This window comes from Typopeltis vanoorti, chromosome 14 (assembly GCF_054136105.1).
Source record: "Typopeltis vanoorti isolate ZY-2024b chromosome 14, IOZ_Tvanoo_1.0, whole genome shotgun sequence".
Taxonomy (NCBI): domain Eukaryota; kingdom Metazoa; phylum Arthropoda; class Arachnida; order Uropygi; family Thelyphonidae; genus Typopeltis; species Typopeltis vanoorti.
In genome coordinates, this window is record NC_143562.1 from 122,941,884 (window position 1) to 122,964,825 (window position 22,942).

The following is a 22,942-nucleotide window of genomic DNA, read 5'->3' on the forward strand; positions in this document are numbered from 1 at the left end:
TTTTAAAACAATGTGGGATTTAATATCCCCTTAATTTGAATAATCAAAAAGTGGTATACAGGGGATGTGAGTCTGAAAGATTTAAGTATCCAGTGGTGTACCACAAGGATCAGTGTTTAATCCACTGTTATTCAATCTATACATTAATGATATTGGGAAGGATTTGACAAGCGACATACAGCTATTTGCTGACGATGCAAAGATAGGTAGGGTAATCAGCAATACTGCTGATATCACAGTACTTGCAGAATGATTTGAACAGGCTGGAATTGTGGGCATGGGAAAATGGATGCCAGTAAATGTAAAGTCATTCACTTTGGTGTGATTCGACATCCAATGTCATATTATACTGGTGGGATTATGCTAGAAGAAACTGATGCAGCTAGGGATCTTGGAGTGTTAGTAGATAGGAAGTTGAAGTTCAGTGGATATACAGCAAAGATCGCAAATACAACCCTGATAATTGCAATACTGAAACGAACACTCACATGTAAAGATAAAGTTTTCATTTTGCCTCTTTACAAGGCCTTGATAAAACCTCATTTGGATTATTGTGTGCTGTTCTGTTCTGGTATCTGTTGTGATTCTGATACAGTGGAGAGAGTGCAAAGGAAAGTGGTAAAAATGATATCAAGATTGTGGAATACTGATTATGAAGACAGATTGAGAATTTGTAGCCTGCAGACACTAACAAACAGGATAAAGGATGATATGATTGAGACAAGGATGACCTCTTGTCCTTTCCCTACTGTCCATAAATTGAAAAATTCCATCAACTGAAATCCTGTAGAATCCTTTCAGAAGTTATGCAAGATTTCAGTTGATGAAATTTTTCAATTTATGGAGGGTGGGGAAAGGACAAGAGGGAATCCTTGGAAGCTGGGAATGAATGCTGCTGAGAAGGGGGGTGAGGGTTAGATTTTTTCCTGGAGGTCTCTCTTAATAAAAATAATAAATCTTTTAACATCTCATTTTAATTTTGGCAACAGTCATCTCCAGTCTTGTGTTTAGGATGAATTTATTTATTCTTATAATGAATTTTCAACATTTAGGAACTTCATTGTTATCTATTTTTATATCTTTTTTTGTGCTAATTATAAACGCTGAAAAATCCAGTTTTTTAGCATGAAAACAAAGCTAGCTGGCATAAGTTGTAAATTAATGACTAGTAAAAATCCTTGATCACACTGGGTAATTTATTCAGACATCTTTTCTGGAAGAACAAAATTAACAAAAAATTATATGCAGAGTCCGAGGATAATATATATCTTACTTAAAGAACTTAATTAAGAAATATGTTCTCAATGTAATTTTACAGCCCAAAGTGTGTGTAAATGAGAGAGAGAGCGAGAGAGAGAGAGAAAGAATGGTAAATTTATTTATATTTTTAACTGTCAGAGATAAATAAAACAGATATCAATAAAAATCTAAATTTCTCAATTTGTGTCAAAATTTAAGACTTACCTTTGAAAAGTTACCAATAAGATTTGGATTTTGTGAAGCTGAAACAAACAAAAAAAAAGGCTTGAGAAGAGTAATTTCTATGTAGAAATAATATGTTGTGAAATTAAATAAACACAAGAAAGATTCAACCACACTGAAGTGCAACACATTTCAGCAGATTAATTACAGTTTAGTACAACTGAAGCACTATATTCAAAATTAATTAAAACACTGGGTGTTATTGGGCCAAAATTTAAACATACTTGACCAAATATTTATTCCCCTGTCTAGCTATCTAACAAACACTCATCACAATCAAATTTAAAGTACTTTTTTCAATGAACTTTGAAATATATTAAGTGCATTTTTAGAATAACTTTTAAATCTTATGATTAAAGATATATAAGATGTTCCAGAACGTTTTTTACAGATCCATTGCAGGATTCAAATCAATGCCCTGTGCAGTAAGCCTCAGCCTTTGTAGTAATGGAATTTTGTCAAATATGCTAAGACCAGCATTTAACAACCAAAGAGTGATTAATTATTCCCCCCCACACACATGTTATCCTTTATCAATTAAACATACCTCCTCTATGGCTATGATTGTCTTCATGGTATAATTCCAAGTCTTTAAAATTTTGCTGAAACACAGCTATTTGCCTAATCTTAGCCAAACAGCAAGACCTTCCAAAATTTGGGTATAGGATCAAATGCAGAAATATGTGTCATTGCATCCAGAGAAACAAACAAACATTCATCTTCACATACAATACCACATGCAGCTCTCATATAGGATTGCCCAAAAGTCATGGAACATGCCATAGAAAGAGTCCATTTTTGTGCAGCAACTTGCATAAGTTTTTAACATCAATTTTTTTTATTAGTTATTAAAACTACACCACATAAATGTCTTCTATTTTTGGCTCCACAAAGATTGGCCCTTCGTATGGAATGTTCCATGTGCTAGGTGTGTAAGAGGATCTTTAGAGGAACTGAGTAGGTGTCTTAGCTTATTTGGTCACCTACTCAGTTCCTCTAAAGATCCTCTTCCACACCTAGCACACCCAGGGGTATACAAAATACACTGCACATGTAACATAACATACATAAGGGAAACAGGGCAAACTATCCCAATCAGACAAGATGAACACAAATGACACATTAAATACCTCCACTTCGGTAAAGCAGGCCTTTCTGACCATGCACTCCAAACATACTATAGAATTGACTGGAAAAATACCAAGTCCCTACACCGCACCAAAACCTGATTTGAGAGAAAATTTAAAGAGTCTTGTGAAATGCTTAAACACAACCTAAATCTCAACAAAAATGATGGCCTCACCATTTCAAGAATGTGGAGGACCCATCTACAACCTGTATAACATCCTAAACTAGCATTAGAAAAATTCCCACTACAAGAAGACAACCTGGTGAAGTGTTTAGAAAATTCAATAGCAACTGAAAGAAATCATTTTGTAACTATCCAGAATATTAATACATGAGGACTCTAACAGTTTATTGTAGTTGCATTTATCTATTTATAATATATATATATATATATAATTTTTTTTTTTTTTATAATTTTATTTATTTATTTATTTTTGTTTTTCTTTTCTATCACTAGAGGTCAGGCTAGAAAAAAGATTTATTAACTACGTAGATTTAGTTTACTGGTATAGAAAGCATGAAGCTTGGTTCTGTATACAGTTGTATTCTTTCGATGATGACCTCGATATTGAGGTTGAAACGTCAAGTTTTATTTTATTTGTAATTAATAAAATAATCTGTTTAACACGTGTGTTTTTGAGTCCCTAAATCTAAAACTTTCTTTCTTTTAGTGTAACCCTAAAAGAAAGAATGCTAAATTATAATGATTACATAACACTTCTACAGAGTTCCAGGTCTCATAGTAGGTACTCTACACAGTACTACACAATGCATTCATTTACAATATTAAAATTTCCGTTTTTTTTTTTAATACTATGAAATAAGCTATGTACTCATCCATTACATTAAGTTATATTAATTACAGATCATGCATAAAATTAGTAATATATATTTTAGTAATACATTTTCATTTAAATATTTATTAACTCTGTAAAAATGCTACAACTTACCATGAAACATCTTATAACTCTTTCTTCAATTTTAGTGAAATATTTGAATTTGTACATCAAAATTAATTTTGATGTACAAAATGATATATTGCATTTATGATTAAAATTTTCGTTGCTGAGCTTGAATTCTCTGAAGTAGTTTAAAAATAGAATCCTTGTTGAACTCAAGTATTCTCTAGCATGTTTTTGCATTTAAAAAATCTTTCTGAAACAACTTTCAAAAAAATTCAAAACACATTTGAATTTCACAGGTACATGGTCACATCTATTATGAATATAAGAGAGTGAAACTCAAGCATTTCTCATTTTTCAATATAACAGAAGAAACCTTCCAGGCCAATGTGTCACAAGGTCAATGTTTTACCACTGATAGAAAGTGACACCACAATCATGAAATCAGGAAAGAGAATAAGATCAATCAGCCAATAATGAAGTCCAATTGTTATACAGAATATAACATGCATAACATGAGCAGTTAGGTCAGATATGATGAGTACTTCTGCTAATTGTTTGTGGTAAGTAAGTTCCGTTTTCCTCATGCATATAACAGTTCTAAATTGTTAGACATTTTTTTTTTGTCATGTTGTACCATCATTTTTTATTTAAAAAAAAAAAAAAAAAAAGTCTAAGAATTTAGAACTGTTATATGTACACCCCTTTGAGGGTACATGGCAGGAATTTGATGATGATGAATTCTTAGACATTATATGAAGGTAAAATATTTGCAGATTTTCAACTGGCTGTCATAAGAGAAAATTTTCAAAATTGTATACACAAGGACAACCATTGAAATGAGATGTGTATCAGCTGGAGACTAACCACTCCTTTTAAAGGAAGATGCTTCCTGATTCTTCTCCCCCCCCCCCCCACACACACACAATACACACAATCTTTGCCATGTGTGTGTGTGCAAACACCTCACCTGAAGAGAGGAAAGGAAAGAGAGAAAGAAAGAAGCACATAGACAAATGAAAAATGTTGCACTGCACTGTGTCTACTGGCTATTTTGAAAAATATATAATGGATAAATTTCAAAATGATGATGGGGATGATACAGAATGATGTAAAGTACTGTATAAAAATGCTGAGCAATATTTTCAATTAAACAATGTCAGAATTTAGTTTAAACTTGAAAAGAAACAGCCTAAAGTTTTGCATGCTATTTTTTAAAAAAAAACATGTCAGCAAGGGGAATCGATCAGCATCAATTTATCAGCAGTGATAAGGTTAAATTGATTTTTACTGGTGTTTTATTGTGAATACATTTTTTCATGTATTCATTGATATACTGATGATAATTGTGCTAGAGACACTGTAATTGCATACAAAGCATTAAAAGGAATTGTGAACCCTCCCAGAATGGACAGGAGAATATTTATGATTTCTTGAAATCATAAATATTCTTCCATATCCCGAGTACAAATTTTTCCTCCTATTATTGATTGACATGCTACAAAAATTAAGTAAAATATTAATTATGAATCATTCTTTTAATTTTTATATTCCAAATTTGTTTACTAATAAGGATGATATTCAGACTGAGTGAGTTTTGCATTTTATAATCATACACTCTTGAGCACATATACATGTGAAGTGCAAGTAAAAATTTGGCAATCAAGATTGTATCACTCTGAATCAGAGTATGTGGCTACCATTGTTACTGGACAGATCCTCTAATACTATTAGCATCTCCAGTACTCTCAAACCCATAATCCCCTGCATGATCATAAGCTGTCTCAAGCAATTATCTCTTAGCAGCCGTACAGATGCAATTCATTCATTCCTTGTAATTGTTCCTACTATCAATCTTTGGCTCCACAGTTGAAGTTCTCCATTATAACTGCTCATCCTGCACTCATTACATGCTTTATATTACATTACATTACAAAACAACAGTAGCATATTAAAAATTTTAAATTATGCATTATTAATAAAAATGATAACTCTAATGAAAAAGAAAAAATATTACTGTTCATTTAACGATCTGTAGCTAAAACAGTATGATTTAATTTTAAAAAATGAATTTAAAACAAATGTAAAATTTGTTCACAAAGTTTTTTGACAAAACTTAAAGGTGAGAGAGCCATTTTGACATTTAAATTCAAATAAATACATAAAGTTCAGAAAAATAAGTAAACAAAAGAAAAAATGAAAGAAAGAACAAAATGTTTCTTTTTTTTTTTTAATTCAAAATTTCCAGAGATGATTTAATAATAAGCTGAAGTTAATGAAATATAGAACATCAAACATTAATGTTAAATGTTGTATATTTCTTCTGTCTTTGGCTTCTATATTTCTTCTATATCTTCTATATTTCTTCTGTTATAGCTGTTGTGATAGTATTTAATTGCATTAAACACTATCACAACAGCTATAACAGCCAAAGACAGAAGAAATTAGCTGCAAATTTGTATAATGATTCCTTTATCACAAAATTTTTTTGGGGGCATGCAAAAGGGCAACATCACTGAAAATACGTTAGCTAGTGCCAACATATTTTCAATGATGAAACATTAATAAAAACTTCCTGAGTGGAGGTTTTCATTAATGATTGAACACAATCAGCAGATTTTGGAATATAAAGCAGATTTGGAATATAAAGAAATTTTATATTCCAAATTTAAGAAGGAAATAGATGATTCCCTTTTAATATGCTACTGCTGTTTTGATAAGCACATAATACAAATTTTTCAAAGAAGTGAAGAAAGTAAGAACAATTATTAGAAACACATATTCACAAGAATTAATAGTAATTTTATTACTGCATATATTTTGGCCTGAAACAAACAAGCCATCATCAGAACAAAAGCATATTCACAAGATGAAGCACAAACTATGGAATGCTATTCCTTTTTACGGATCTAAGCCACATGTTGGAGTGTCACTACACTACACACACACACACACATTTATATATATATATATATAAAATAAGAAACAGCAAAGCATGGAATCAAGTAAGTTAGTAAGTAACAAAAATCAGATAAGTAATGTTGATTGTAAAAGGAATGATATTAATTGGTATGGTGACTTTCACATAAAACATGCTGCTGGTGAGTGGATGAAAGTCAGTGAAGTGTATCAGCGAGTGAGGGTTCATTGATTAGTCGGACTGCCCTTATCTGTACAGAATCCAGCTTTATTCAGTGGTCAGATGGACTTGTGATTTGTATAAAGTTAGAAGTTGTTTGGAATTAAATTAGCCCCTTGAGCAAAAAAAGAAAGTTTAAATTTTTGGAGGCAATATCTGTAATATGTTTGTGCCAAGAGAGAGATCTGTGGATAGTGTTATCCCAAGAAGATAAATCTCATCATGCATGGAGAGATTTGGGTGTCGTCAAAAGTAAGACTGGAGGAAATTGACATTCTTACTTTTGAAATTGAAATTGAAAAATTCTTACCTGAAATTGACAAGATTATCCAAACACCACTGATGAATGTTTTGCAGATCATCTGTAAGGTGGTAGTGGTTAAGGCTCTGAGATTGTGGTGATTTGTGTATTTCTGATTTGTAAAATGAGCGGAAGGAAGGAATGCAACATGTTGTCATCAGCAAACCTATGTATTGGGCTGGTAGTCTGCTGGAGTAAGTCATTTATATGTAGAAGAAATAGAGTGAGTGAGCCCTGGGTTGTGAACTTAGAAGATAAGGAACCATCCACCATCACCTGAAGTAAGCCTCCACTCAGAAAGCTGGCAGCACAACTGCAGAAGTCAGGGGGTAGATCAAATGATGGCAGTTTACTTAACAGGCCTTTGTGTCAGACATGGTCGAATGCCTTGGAGATGCCACGGATAACCACTTGGGATTGACCAAACCTTTTCCATGGTATTTTTCCAGATATGGGTGACATAAGTGAGTAGATCACCTGATGACTGACAGTGACAGAAACCATACTGATAGTCATTTATTAGCTGAGAATTGATAATTCTTTACATTACTTTGGAAAGAACTGAAGTTAGAGAAATTGGATGGAAATTTAAGGACATATATTTGTCACCCTTATTTTGGGGATAGATTTCCAGACTTCAGGGTAGATAACACTGGAATAAGAGAGTAAGAAGATGACACAGAATGGGAGTTGCCTCTGGAGCACAGACCTTTACCACTATCGGAGGAATTCCATCAGGAGACTTTTTCGTATCCAATTTGAGCAAAATTCTCATGATCTCTTTTTCAGAAAAGAACATACTGAGAAGTGAGTGAGTGTGTGTGGGAGAGATGGTTGGTGGACGTTTACCAAAATCAACAGTGCAAGGCTCGACTTTCTTGTGGTGCCATATAATATGTTGATGCAAGTGATTATGTTGTGTTCTTTCATGGGAGAAGAGATCAGCACAGGAATGTGTCTAAACTACTTAGAGGACAGACTGCATTCACTGTGTATTTGGATGAGTCACTAGTGGTGATTGTCAATTATCATCATTTAGGTAATTAAAAGGTAATCTAACATGCGACACATCTGTTCTTCCTTCGCAAACCATAGTGATATGAAATTACATTGCCCACATAGCTAAGTTACTGGAACAAAAGTAACAAATTATACTTTTTTAAATGTTTTTTTTTATACTTTTACATTAATACTGATGATATGTCAGAACTCTTAACATACAGTTTGTCTACTTCACACCACTAAAAAAATTCTTGATAAATGGATGCAAGAAATATGCTAATATGTTTCATTCCTTCTAGAATGAAGGAATGAAAATAACTGAATGGAACTAATTTTTCTTTATAAACTGCTTTCAACAAGAGTATCTCTCATAAAAATTAAAAAAATTTATTTGATTCCCTTTGTAAATTTTTTGGGCTTTAAAGTCAGGCTATATTCGTTTATTTTTTACAACTTCAAAGCAAATTTTTTCACAGAAGAAACGATGATTAGGGGCACAAATATTCCACTACAGATATACATAACACACAGGCATGCAAACATCCTTGTGAATTCAACCTAGAGCCTATGGGATAGCATAGAAAATAGTACTCTATCCCATAATAAAAATCAGAAATTCCAAAATCTAGAAATAAGCTTCAATTAATTTTAAAATCCTCTCAAATTACAAAAATTTGGTAGATTCACAGAATAGAAAAGGGCACCAGAATTAATAGGGTGCCAAGAACAATAAAATAAAAAATCAATAGTTTTTATTTTATTGATTTAAATGATGGGGTAACAAAAATAACCTGCTTTTACCAAAATCAAATATGCAGTTTCACTTCCCTGATGATTTCCCTTTGGAATGACCCTCCATGGATTTTCTGAAGCAAGGTAAAATTTCAAGGTAAAATGCAGTCAGGAATACATATCCATACTTGAAGTAGAAAAAGCCATCAAAGGTTTGAAATGTGGAAAGGCAGCAGGAGTAGATGATATTCGACCAGAAATGCTGAAGTATGGTGGTATAAGAGTCTTGCAGTGGCTGCACTGCATAGTTCAGAAAGCCTGGACAGAGGGACGAATTCCCGATGATTGGAGTAGAGCTCTCATAGTACCCATATATAAAAAGGGAAATAAAACTGAATGTGAGAATTACAGAGGTATTTCCCTACTGAGTGTTCCTGGCAAGATCTATGCAAGTATACTTGAGAAACGGTTGAGAGGAATTGTGGAAGAAAAGCTTGGTGAAGAACAAGCTGGATTCAGGCCAAATAGAGGCTGTCAGGATCAGATCTTCACTTTACGACAAATAGTCGAGAAAGCATGGGAATATAACAAAGATCTGTATTTAAGTTTTGTCGATTTGGAAAAGGCATATGACAAGGTGCCAAGAGAGAAGCTATTCAATACACTGCAGTTATATGGTGTCAATGGGGCATTATATCAAGCAATACTTAGTCTTTATTTGAGTTGTGAGTCAGCAGTTAGAATTGAAGTACAGGAAGATGGTTTAATGTTAAATCTGGTGTGAGACAAGGATGTACGTTATCCCCTCTGTTATTCATTATATATATGGATCACATTATGAAGGAATGTGGCATTAAACCTGATATCAAAATTGGAGATGTTAATGTCAGCTCTTTGCTTTATGCGGATGATGTTATACTTCTGAATAAATCCGCTACAAGTCTGCAAGATTCTCTGACTAAATTGAATAGCTGTTGTAATAGATATGGTATGAAGGTCAGCAATAAAAAGACAAAGACAATGAAAATAGGCAGAATCATTGAAAATGTCAACTGTGTTGTGAATGGAGAACCGGTGGAACAAGTAAAACATTTCAGCTACTTAGGCACAATTTTTACTGAAGATGGTAAACTAAATATAGAAATAGACAACAGAATCAGCAAAGCTGGTATGGTGGGAAGTCAATTGAATAAATTCATATGGAATAAGAAAGAAATTAGTCGGAACACTAAATTAGCTGTATACAAGACTGTGTTCAAACCAATTTTAACTTATGGATCTGAAAGCTGGGTCAGAAGTAAAACACTTGACCAAAGACTAGAGACCGCAGATATGAGAGTCCTGAGAAAGATTAGAGGCGTGAACAGATGGCATCAATGGCAATATCATATTAAAAATGAGGATATTAGGAAAGAACTTGACATTGTCAGCATCCAGGAATGCGTTAGCAGAGCTAATCTCAGATGGTATGGTCACTTAAATAGAATGGGAGAGGAAAGATTAGCAAAACAAGTGTTCTCTGCCAGGTTGGCAGGAAAACGACCCAGAGGAAGACCAAGATATAGGTGGATTGATACGGTACAAAGTGCCTTAGACGATAGAAATATAAGATCTGATAATGTTGGAGTCTTGACAAGTAACAGACTGATTTGGAGGAAAATTGTGGATAGGAAGTTAGTAATGATGTAATTTTTTCATGTAGTACTGTCATATCCTGTACACCCCTTGAGGGTACATGGCAGGAATTTGATGATGATGATGATGATGGAGGTAAAATTTCTGATAAGATCATTACACTGAACTCTACAGAGTTAGGACAAGTCTATTCCTTTCTTTCATTTTAAGGAAACAGATTTTTTTTTAAAAAAGTTCTATAACAATTTCTAATCTAGAGTTATTAATATACATCATTTTACTACTTGCATGATTTCTGCACCGATTTAACCTTGCTGTGTCTTTCCTTGTCTAGTTCCCACTGATGAGACATTTCCCATAATATTTTATGTTATGGGATACTAAGGTAAATTATGCGAGGTCAAAAGCCTCTATAAAGTAGAGTAGGCAAGAAGAACTTCATATGTCAACATTGTCAATTTTTGCTTGGTAAACGATTCAAAGAAGAATGTAATTTCTTGTCAAGTATAACATAGTATTATTATTATGATAAGGGAATAGTTGTATTACCAGAAAGCAGTTTAAGGTTACTCTTGGATGAACAGGTGACAAAAAACTATTTCATCCAAGTCTAAATGGAATCCCCATTAAACTAGAAACCATTCTTATCCAATCATTTTATAATGAAAAAAAAAAAATACTGATTCTGATACTCAGTTACCTTCTTTCAGAGATCTGTTTGTGTTTCATCTAACCTAAAATCAGTAAAATGAATCAGATCATGTGACTTCTCAGTCACTGCCTTCAGTAGATGTATCAGTATAAATGAGATCATGGATTTAATGTTCAGATCTATCTAAAATTGATTTATCCTTTGATAAATACACATTCCTTATGAAACTGAAGTAGATTGTAATGGTCATGAAGAAAGTACTTAAAATAGTGCTGAGCCTTATTACAAATGGAGGGTTATTTATGAATATTCTTTAAGACCATCTTCCAACCACTAGGGAACTTGTAAATTTTGTCAGTCACTATTATGTTATTTTATTCTATTATTATGTTCTATTATTATATTATTAGGGTTGGACACTGCAGGATATTTGTATTATAAAACAGATATCCCACAAATAATAATAATAATAAAAAAGAGAATTTAAAGTTAAGAAGTTTGTTATAAAATGGTATTACTTTCTAACTGTTTATATTAGAAATTAGCTTAATTATATATGAATGAGCTGTTAATTTTTATTTTTTGTTTTAATGCTTGTAATGTTTGTTTCAAGACAAGCATAAAAAACAAACATTATTATGTTATTACTGTACTTATATGAGAAGCCAAAGTTAACACTGTAATGTTGTGAAAATAAGTGAACTTCCACAGCTTCCAAATCTGTAAAACAAAGAAATGTTATTAATTCTATTTGTTTTACAACAAAATTATAAGCGCACAACTTTCCTGCACAATAAAAAGAACTCTGTAGATATTTCAGCACTTTACTTGAAATATCTACAGTTTTTTAATGTCTCATATTATATTAGCTGTTTGAGAGGGAAGAGAACACAGTAGAGGGAAAACTGTGGTAGTATAACGTGTAAATTTTATTATATTCATTAGTCCATATTGGATTTATTCAGTTTGAACTGAAAGAAACTTTATTAATTACTTGTATTTTTAATATAGAAATGAGCCCAGAAATTCCTTTGTGCGATGATAGTTGCATTTAAGATTTTCAGTCTGAAGGGTGATTTAAAGCTTTTGACATGGTTATAATTATTTCTTCAGCATCCCTAAGTGATTACAGATGCAATGAACTTAACTATTGTGCTATTCTACTAGTAGGATCAGTTTCTGTATTACCTTTTCTCCTGTATGAAACTGACCATGAAATTTTGCTGTAACAACAGACTAATATCTAGGAATTCTGTCTAAAAAGGATAAAAACTGTTGAGATTATATGATTCAAGAAAGTGGTGTGTGGAAAATGCTTTACATGTAGTTACAAGATCTAAAGTGAGTGAGAGTGTGTGCACGCGCAGCACTTGTTCTGTAAAACAATAAGTGCCAATACTCATTATTTGCTAAATAGAAAAATTGCAAATTAAAATGATATGAAAATAATAATAGTAATAAATTATTTATTATATTTTCACTTCGTAGTATTATATTGTTTTTGAACTAAGAACAGCACATTAAGTATATAACAAACAGTTTATTGAGAATAAATTTATTGTAAAGTATATAAAAAATAAGTAAAATGTATATGATAATTATAATAAAAAATTTACATAAAAGATATAAAAAAGTTTTATAGTACAAACATCTTCACATAGACTTAGAAACGTGAGTTCATAAGTTGATTAAATAACAAAGCTTATCGTAATACTAGTCAGTAAGCACGTAAGCAATCACTGAAGATTACAAATTTCTAAATATACCGCATCCATACTTATCACGTCAATGTTAATATAAAAGTGCTGGTACACAGTACCATGTCATACTAGCACCAAAAAAGCACTACACACGCATGCACACAGAAATGTGAACACGAGTTCGGACTTGCTTGAGAGAGAGAAAAAGTTTTCAAGTGAAAGTTGGTTTGCATCAAGGGTCAGCATTAAGTCCATTCCTGTTTAATATTGTGACGGAGGAGGTGAGAGAAGACACACCTTGGACAATGTTGTATGCGGATGAGATCGTGCTGTGTGCAGAATCAAGAGAAGAAGTGGCAGCTAAACTGGAAAGATGGCAGAAAGTACTGGAAGAGAAATATGAGGCTGAGCAGAAGTAAGACAGAATGTGTGTTACAAAGTGGATGGGAGCCAAGAAACAGATCTGGAGCTGGAAGGAAATGCCATCAGGAAGGTTACAGACTTTAGATACTTAGGTTCAACAGTGAAAGAGGACGGAGAGGATGAGAAGGAAGTGGGATGCAGATATAAACTGGATGGAGAAACTGGAGAAAGATGGCTGGAGTGCTATGTGATAAGAGGGTGCCGATGAATCTAAAAGGCAAAATCTACAGGATAGTAGTGAGACCAGCTATGACGTATGCTATAGAAACTGTGGCCCGCAGGAAAAATAACATCAGCAGGATGGAGGTAGCGGAGATGAGAATGCTTAGGTGGATGTGTGGTGTGACCAGAAAGGATTGTCTGAGAAATGACTATGTAAGAGGAGCGGTGAAAATTATGAACTTAGGAGCAAGATTGAGATGGTTTGGTCATGTGACAAGGAGGGAGGATAAGTATGTGGAAAGAAAGGTCATGCAGATTGATGTGCATGGTAGGAGGAAGCATTGGCAGCCAAAGAAGAGATGGAGGGAGTGGTGGAGGAGGACTTGAGGATGAACTTGGATGTGGTTACAGCCCAAGACAGGAAGATGTGGAGGAGACTCAGTAAAAACAGTGACCCTACTTAAGTGGGATAAGCTGCAAAAAAAGAATAAGATATATATACATATATAGCTGTTGTTAGTATTGTGCATGTAAGTAATGGTGTTGCATGTAACATACAGTATTATTTTTATTTTAGTAAATATTCACAATATCACTAATTATTAATGATAACATTTTACTTCTTTACACTATGTAATCAAGTCTGTGTTTGTGAATCTTATTATGCAATATTGTTTAAAATTTCTTTTACATGGTATAAATGCATAGGAGAAAAAAGACAGTCAGGGCTTCCATATTCAATGAATTTATTGAATCATTGAATTTTGCTCATGTATTCATGAACAAAAGCAAATGTTCCATCAATTAGAGCAAGAAATGAAAGTTGTGCTGAAAGTAGGACAGTGGAGTGACTATTATTACAGGCGACTCCAGGGAGTCCTTAGACTCATCAAGGGAGGCCCTAAACATCTCCACACAACTATATGACATTCTCACAGTATCTATCATACCTTGCCTTGAACTCACTCACCGTCCTAGCACCCACAACAGACTCTGGCAGCTTATTCCACTCATTTACCATTCTAAAAGTGAAGAACCCAGCTGTAACACCCCTGCTGACCACACTCTTGCCCAGCTTCCATAGGTGTCCCCTAGTTCTCCCACCACCAGTCCTGATCTCAAAAATATCCTCCGAGTTAATCCTATAGAAACCCTTTAGCAATTTGAATGTGTCAATCATATCTCCCCTTTTCCACCTGTCAACTAATTTCTGCAACCCACAAATCTTCAACCTGTTCTCATATGGTTCATTCCATAGACCTGCTACCATCTTAGTCCCTCGCCTCTGGATCCTTTCCACCTCCTCCCCATCAAGAAGGAACCTAGGTGACCAAATCTGGGCACAGTAGTCGAGATGAGGTCTTATTAAGGCTCGGTACAGAGGTACAATAACTTGCTTGTCTCTGCTCGTCAAGGTATTTTTCAACAACCAAGTGAGTTGATTTATCTACTTTTGTAATGTGCCCCCTAAACTTCATCTCCCTATCCACCAACACTCCCAAGTCCCTGGCCTCATCAATCTCCTGAGTACAGTTCCACCAATGTGGTATACTGCTGCTAATCTTTTCACCCCAAAATGCATAACCTTACATTTTGTCACATTAAATTGACATCCATTCTCCTTCTCCTTAGCCCAGAACTCCAATCTATCCATTGAAAGTAATGTGGATAATAAAGCAGCAGTGAGGAGAGAAAGGGTAAACATGTGCAGAGTCTTTCAAGAGACAAAACATGAACTCAGCAACTGGAGAAATGTTTGTCATGTAGCACAACAAGAGGAGAATAAAAGAAAATGTGAATGGGAAAAGTATGAAAGAGCAAGAAACTAAAAGCAAGAAGATGGTATGGAGATTCTATGATAGGAAATGCATTTAATAAGAATGTAACAAAACCATGTTTCCTCAGGCACAGAGATCAAGAATGTTAGTGAAGCTGTTAAGAGAGGAGAAGTAAAAGAACAGTTGTTTGGTGCAGGTAATGTTGACACCACTCCTGCCAATAGCTTCCATAGTTTGTTATCTAGGAATACCTTAGTATATGTAAGGATACTAAGACAACTGATGCGAAGTCATTAGCCTCTATAGAAGTCAAGTCGTGAAAATACTTCACAAGCAAACACTGTTTGCTAACACTTGGATAAAGGATTAAACCAAGAATATAATTTCTTGGAACTATAATTTATGGTGTGTTCTGTATCTACCTTTCATCTTCTGGATTTTATCCATTAAATTTTTGCACTGGTTATTTGATTAATCGATGATGTAAATTTAATCCAAGTTTTTCTTTGAGTCTGATGTCTCACATCATGTGCATTGGCCCAAGCAGGTTTAAATGCTTTTAAGTTTGTTGGGGTAGAATATCTGCAAAATATATCCCATGCTCTATCTTTATTAGCTGCTTGGTACCCTTGGTTCCACCAGGGTTCTAGATGGAGTGGAAATTGGGATGATGTTTTTGAATGTGCTACATGGATAATACAATTTGTGACATATTAAATGCTTCATTAATAAGTGTTTGGCTGACTGCTACTGTATTAAATTTTGCAAGATGGGAAAATGTATTCCAGTCAGCCTGGTCCATTTCCCACACGGGCATCCATGTAGGAAGACCTAGTTCCTGTGAAGACAGAGTTGATAAGAGGAAAATGATCACTTCCATATATATTTTCATCAACATCTCATGTAAGCAGTGAGAAAAAAGTAAGGGGAGTAGAATGTAAGATCGATTGCCGAATAAGAGCGAGTAGGCACGTGAACAAAGCTATTTGTTCCATTATTAATAAGGGAGAGGTCATGGTTGTAAAGCAGTTGCTCAACGATATGGCCTTGTACATTCGTGTTCGTGCTATCCCACAGTGTTACGTCCATTAAAGTCACCCATTAGGAGTATAGGCTGAGGGCAGTTGCATTATGAGATTATTAAGTTCCGTTTAATTTAATTCAGGACCTAGTGGTAAATATATTGAGCAGTAATTGAGGTGGTAAATATATTGAGCAGTAATTGAGGTGGTAAATATATTACCTGGTGGTAAATATAGGAAAGTCACTACTACTTACAGATTAGTATTAAGCTGAATGCGATGGAATGCAGTATGACTGCCATCAAAAATAGCTACTCTACCATGTGCAAGACCATCTCCAGTTCTGCCTTTGCATACAAGAGTGATGTTCCTGAAGGTAGGATCCTCACTGGTTTAAAATAAGTTTCTGAAGACAGAAACAAAAAAAAAAAATTGTATATCTGCAGCAGGTGCTTGATATCATCAATATTCTGGTAAAACCCACAACATTCCATTGTAAAAATTTTCCTATTGTTTAGGCTTCGTGAGGTTGTCTGTTTTCTAGGAAGTCGAGGACTTATCCTTGTCAGGATTATATTTCTCGTTAGATTTTGGGAAGTATGGATGACCAGTGCCATCTCTTCCTCTGGAAAAATATGCAATAAATCATCAGATGTATCAGGTTCACTGAAAGCAACTTGAACTACCAGTTCAAGTTGCTTTCAGTGGCTCATGAAGTATTAATTTTTTTCTGTTGAAGGGTCTGGTGGTTTGTCTTTAAGTGATAACTTTGCCATAATTTTTTTTCACAAGTGGGTTCTCATCGAATGAAACCATTTTCAGAGTGGGACCGTACATCGTGCAGTTGTTGCGAACAACAGAGAAGCATTCACAATCATAAGGTTCAGATATGGTAAAATTATCAAATGGTGGAACAGACATATAAGTTTGAGTTGCTGTTGACATTTTCTTAATTGTTACTTTCTCAGCATAAGAGGATCTCAGGGTAGGTATGGTGGTGGCTAACTTTCTTTTTGCATCCTGATATATGTTTTGTTATGTTTTGTTATGTTTTTATTTTTTCTATTTTCTTTCTCATCTTTCCACTTCTGACATGCCCAGAAGTATGCTGGATGATCTTCCTGAGTTTACACATTTAGCTTTCTTCGAAGAGCAAGATGGATATCATGCTCTTTACCACTTTGGGAACAGGTGGCAGAGCCACAAGATGCAGTTTGGGCATGTCCATATTTCTGGCATTTGAAGCATCTAAGTGGACAACTGAGATACCCTGCTTTAACAGATGTTGGAGGCTCAGGAGTGTCAGAGGTAAGGATTATGTTTCTGGTTGGAACCATCCCTATGGATCAGGTGCCTCATACCTGTCACCTCTCCCCAATCTTTCAGCACTAAACATATCTCCTGATCAGGAACATTAGAAGATCTCATTTCGAGATCACTCTTCTATAGGAAATGAATGTTTTATGGGGTATAACTGTTACTAATATTCCACCCATTGATGTAGCTCTGAATAGTTTGTTGGAATGTTGTTAGCATGTTTCTATGAAAGTAGTTATTTAACTGTTTTGGGAGAACCCAACAGTCCTTCTAGAACCTTTGGAATGAAGAGTGGTGACATTTTCCCTATTGGCTTTTCACCTGTTTCATGGATGATCAGAAAAACTGATAAAATTATACTGGTATCATGCCTTTTGTTTCTTATTTTTGTTATTGAAAGGTGTATCAATAGTATCATTACTTGGTTGGGACTTTGTTAAGACTCCTGAAACAATTGAGAATGAAGGATTCATGCTCAATATGTTTTTTGTTCAGCACCAGAGCTCCCCATGAGGGGTGAGAGCTTTGGGGCCATGGAACCATACATGGATGCCCACTCTACAGCAAGCTATGATCTTGCTCAGGAGTGAAAGACTTGAGTGGAAGTGTAGTGTCTGGAGTAACACCAGAGTTACTCAAGACACTATAAGAGCACTACAGCAAGCCTTGGTCCTGTCCCCAGACCATGGGGAAGGAGACTTACTGCAGCAAGCTTGACTCTTGCAGGCAAGCCCACTAGACAATTGATCAGATATAAGGATAGTACATTTAGTATTGAATTCAGAAGGCAGTTGACTAATGATGTACTCCAGGGCTCTTTGTTTGCATATTCATTTGCACATAATTCTATTTAATTTATATATTAATGAAACAGGAAATGATTTAAGGAGAAATATTCAGTAAATTGCTCACAGTGTAAAACTGGAATCAATGGTAGTCAACAAATATTGGTATCTACAAGTTCTCTAGCAGTTGCAAACTATCATACTACAGCTAAACAGGCAGGACTGCCATTATCAGAATTTCTGAACACAAGGACTACATCCAGTTCCACCATTACAGCCACTCATGACTTGCTGACCATGCTTTGGACACCAACCACAGGATACAGTAGAAGGAGGTCACTTTATTACACTGCAGCAAATACAAATATTAGAGGCTATTCCTTGAATCTGCCTCAGTCCTGAGAAACTTTCCAAGCCTCAACAAATTTGGGAAGCACTCATTCCCAGATCTTCAGCCTAGCTGCAAAGATCACCAAATCTAGCTGAACAGGAGGTGCCATTTAGGACTCTAATCCAGACTTTATTATTATTATTATTCAGGCCTCCATGGAATCAAAAGACTCATCGTGGGAGGTCCATCCTAAGAAACACAAAGTCTATCAAGACTCATCGAGTCTTCATAGACTTTGTCTATCATACCACTCCTTGACCTCATTGACTTGACCATTGTTGCTCTCACCACTCCATCAGGCAATGCATTCCATGGTTCAACCATCCTCCATGCAAAGAAACCACTCCTCACCCCTCTTGCTCACAGTTTCCTTTTGTAACTTCCAGGGATGGACTCTAGTCATCACTCCTTCCCGCTGTTCAACCAAGCAAAAGAACACCTTGGTGTCAACCCTATAACCACCTCTCAACAGTTTAAAAGTATCAATCATATCATCTCTCCTTCTTCTATCCACCAAACTCTGCAGTCCACATTCCCTCAGCCGATCCTCATAACTATCATTGTACAGTCCTGAAACCATCTTTGTTATCTGCCTTTGTACCCTTTCCACAATTAATTTATCCCCTTCAAATCCTAGGGACCAAATCTGAGAACAATAGTCCAAGTGTGGTCTGATCAGGGTCTTATACAACGGAATGATAACACTTTTATCTCTGCAGGCCAGTGTCCTTCTCATTATTGCAACAATCCTCTGTGTTACCTTCACCATTTGCAATATGTCCCCTAAATTTCAGGTTTCTATCAATCATCAACTCCAGATCTCTTGTCTCCCCTACTTCCTCCAGTATAACTCCTCTCAGAGAGTATGCAGTGTCCCATCGATGTTTCCCAAACCTCAAGACCTTACATTTTCTGCATTAAACTGATACCCCCCATTCATTTGCCCATCTATCTAGCTTATTCAAATCCTCTTGCACGGCTGCCACATCTGCACTATTACTAATAATCCTTCCCAGCTTCACATCATCTGTAAACAACTGAATATCCCCTTACAATCCACTGACAATGTCATTGATATAACGGTTGAACAATATAGGTCCCAGTACTGGGCCCTGTGGGACCCCACTTGTAACCCTCTGCTTCCTTGAAACTGCCCCACCATACACAACTCTCTGATACCTATCGGACAGCCAATACTGAATCCAGTTGACCAATCTGATATCCACGCCCACGTGCTGCAACTTAAGTATCAGCTTATCATTTGGCACCCTGTCAAATGCCTTTGCTAAGTCTAAGAAAATGGTAGTATATGCCTTTCCCTCATCTAATGCTCTAGTAACTTTATCATAAAAGGCTAGCATATTGCTAAAACAAGAGCGCCCCTTCACAAATCCATGTTGACTCTCACAGATAACATTACCCTCATCTGCCCAATGCTGTATACGGTCCTTCACTACTTTCTCCAAGATCTTACTAACTACTGATGACACACAAGTTAATCAGACACTTCCAGTCTGCTACCACCCTTATGCAATGGCACTATCTTACCCTCCCTCCATTCCATGGGCACCTTTCCAGCAGCCAGACTTTCATTGAAAAGCTAGGTTAAAGGCACTGTCAGTTCCCTAGCACATTCTCTCAAAACTCATGGTGAAATACCATCCACTCCCACAGCTTTACTGACATCCAGAGTACTCAGTATTTGAAACATACTATCCTCCTGTACTCTAAACCTTGAACCTGCCCTATCCCTCTAGTTTTAAAACTGACTCCTCCAGGATGAAATACTCCAATAAAGTGTACATTGAACAATTCTACTATGTCTGCTGCATCAGTCACTCTATTCCCATTTTTTATCCCACAATATCATTCTTCCACAGTCATTTCTCCTCCTACTGGCCACATATCTAAAAAATTCCTTAGGATTTTCTTTGGATCGTAGGGCTAATCTCCTCTCATATTCCAGTTTCATCTTCCTTACCATACTAGTCACTCTTCTGGACTGTGTCTTATACTCTTCATGCATCTTCTCTTCTCCTGTCTCCTTATATCTCTTTCGCATGCAATTCCTGTTTAATATTGTTTGTCATCCACTTTACTCCAAATTGTGTCCTCTTGTTCACTCGTAGTATACAACTTACGAGACTTTAGTTGCCTTTCTTCAGCATCACTTGCTCAGTGTTAGTGCCTACATGCACATATCATTGCCAAAATATAGGAAAATATTAATAGAAGTTATTATAATTAATATTTTAGTATATGGTGTTATTTCCTGAAAAATAATAGTTATGAGTAACCAACTTATAAGCCTGTCTACCAGAATTACCATTATCCAAGGAGATTCCAATGAATGCAAGGTCCATCTATACAATATGCTGAAGTTGAAGATATCCAGACAACTGAATAGATTAGCCTTTTTAAAACGCTGCCAGGATAACAACATTATCCTGAATTGTATGAAACTGAAACGCTGGTTTACTTTACCAAAGGGTCTCTGCATTTATAGGCACACTATTGCGTTCTCCTGGCTCACACTAACAAAGCTATCCATGTTAGAATAGAAATTTATTGCAATTGTGAGCAGTGATCTTTGGACGATCCTTTCCGACATTTTGAATGCTTTAGCAGGAAAAAAAATTTCAAAGTATAAGATATCACACATCAAGAAATATAAAATCTATTAAAAACACTCAGCTTTTAAGTCTCAACCATCTTCTTACACGATAATAAACTTATCCTTTCTCCTGAAGCAATTAGTGCACCTATATGTGGCCATAACTGTGCACTAGCACCTAAAAAAAATTCCTGTAGAAGAAAGAATGAAAAGAAGAAGCAGAATGAGGTATCCTCAAGTCTTCCCAATCATATTGCCAACAACAGATTGGATGCAGCCACTCAATCATGCTAGACCACCAAAAAGCAACTTCTCAAGAAAAGAATTTGAAGTTCTGAAAGAAATTAAAAACAACAACAGAATAGTAATTACTAAAGCAGATAAGGGAAATGCCACTATGATTTTAAACCAAATGGATTACACAGGAAAGTTTGCATTCTTACTTCAAGATTGCTTTACCTACCTTCCTATAGGCTATGATTCCACCAATACACAGATCAGAACACTCCATAGGCTCCTTAAAAAGGTCACCTCTTGGCCTGTGGAAGTCATAAACAAACTAAAACTATATAACTCTAGATATATATGGATATACAGACTACCAAAATTCATAAACAAAATATACCATTACATCTTATTGGGGATGGCACTAATTCACCCACTTACAAATCAGCCAAATGTTTAGGCAAAGTGCTCACATAATATACTAGCAACATATCTTCGTGCATAAAAAATTCAGCTCACTTTAAAGCTAGTATAGAAAATCTTACACCAACATAATGGTCAGATTTGATGTCACCTCATTATTCACAGTCTCACTTAAAGACACTTAGACCTCATCTAAGCCATATTTCCTCATGATATCTCAGTCCCATTTCAGTTCACCATGAACTCAGATTATTTCATTTGTCAAGGAAAATTCTACAAACAGATAAAGGGGCCAGCCATGGGTTCTCCACTTTCTCCACCCCTAGCTAACTTCTTCATGGAGATTCTCTGAAGGAAAATCCTTAAATTCTGCCCCACATAAACCCACACTCTCGAATACGTAGATGATGTGTTATTTATATGGCTACATAGCCTGGATATGGCCAAAATTTTCTTAATGCATCTAAATAATCAACATCCCAGAATCCAGTTTACCTTAGAAAAGGAAAATGGCAAATCTCCCAATTCTAGATGCTATGATTACATGAGCATGAAAACCTGGCTTGTTTTGGTAATCTTTCTATTTTCATTCTTTCAACGTGTTCCATCAATTTGTGTTTCTATTTTTTAAGTTTTTTCTGTTACTGATTCCTGGTTTAATTCTTTCATAATTTCTTCATTTATTTTGTGATCAAATAGAGTATAATTTGCAGTTTTTCTCATAAACTTCATTTCAGCTGTTCAGTAGAAGGCCTGTGACTAGTAGTATGCTACAGGGATCTGTTGTTAGGCCACTACTATTTAATTTGTACATTAATAATATAGGAAAGGACCTGAGAGAAATATTGAATTGTTGCTGATGATGTTGCTAACCATTACAAAAAAAGAAAACGGGGACGTCCTCTTAAGAGATTCAACAATGACTTCTAAGGGCGGAACAGGCTACTCTAGGCCTAAATCCTTGATAGGCATGATGATGATGATGAATGAAAACCTGGCATTCTTCGATTAAAGAAAACCCACATATACAAGTAGATACAATCACCAGCAGTCACATCACCTCCTCCCAACAATATGGGATTATAAAAACCCTATATAACAGAGAAAATTAATCAGTTCTGATAGAAGT

General features: G+C 35.2%; 1 protein-coding gene across 2 annotated transcripts in view; it reads right to left on the reverse strand.

Moving 5' to 3' along the window:
• Nucleotides 1-22,942, reverse strand: part of LOC150099876 (M-phase inducer phosphatase-like) — a 399,908-nt gene that overhangs the window by 182,122 nt on the left and 194,844 nt on the right. For both annotated transcript variants that reach the window (XM_090404127.1, XM_090404129.1), the window contains exon 8: nucleotides 1,465-1,502. In XM_090404127.1, the coding sequence (XP_090260253.1) occupies nucleotides 1,465-1,502 (38 nt within the window). The remainder of the gene's footprint in view (nucleotides 1-1,464; nucleotides 1,503-22,942) is intronic.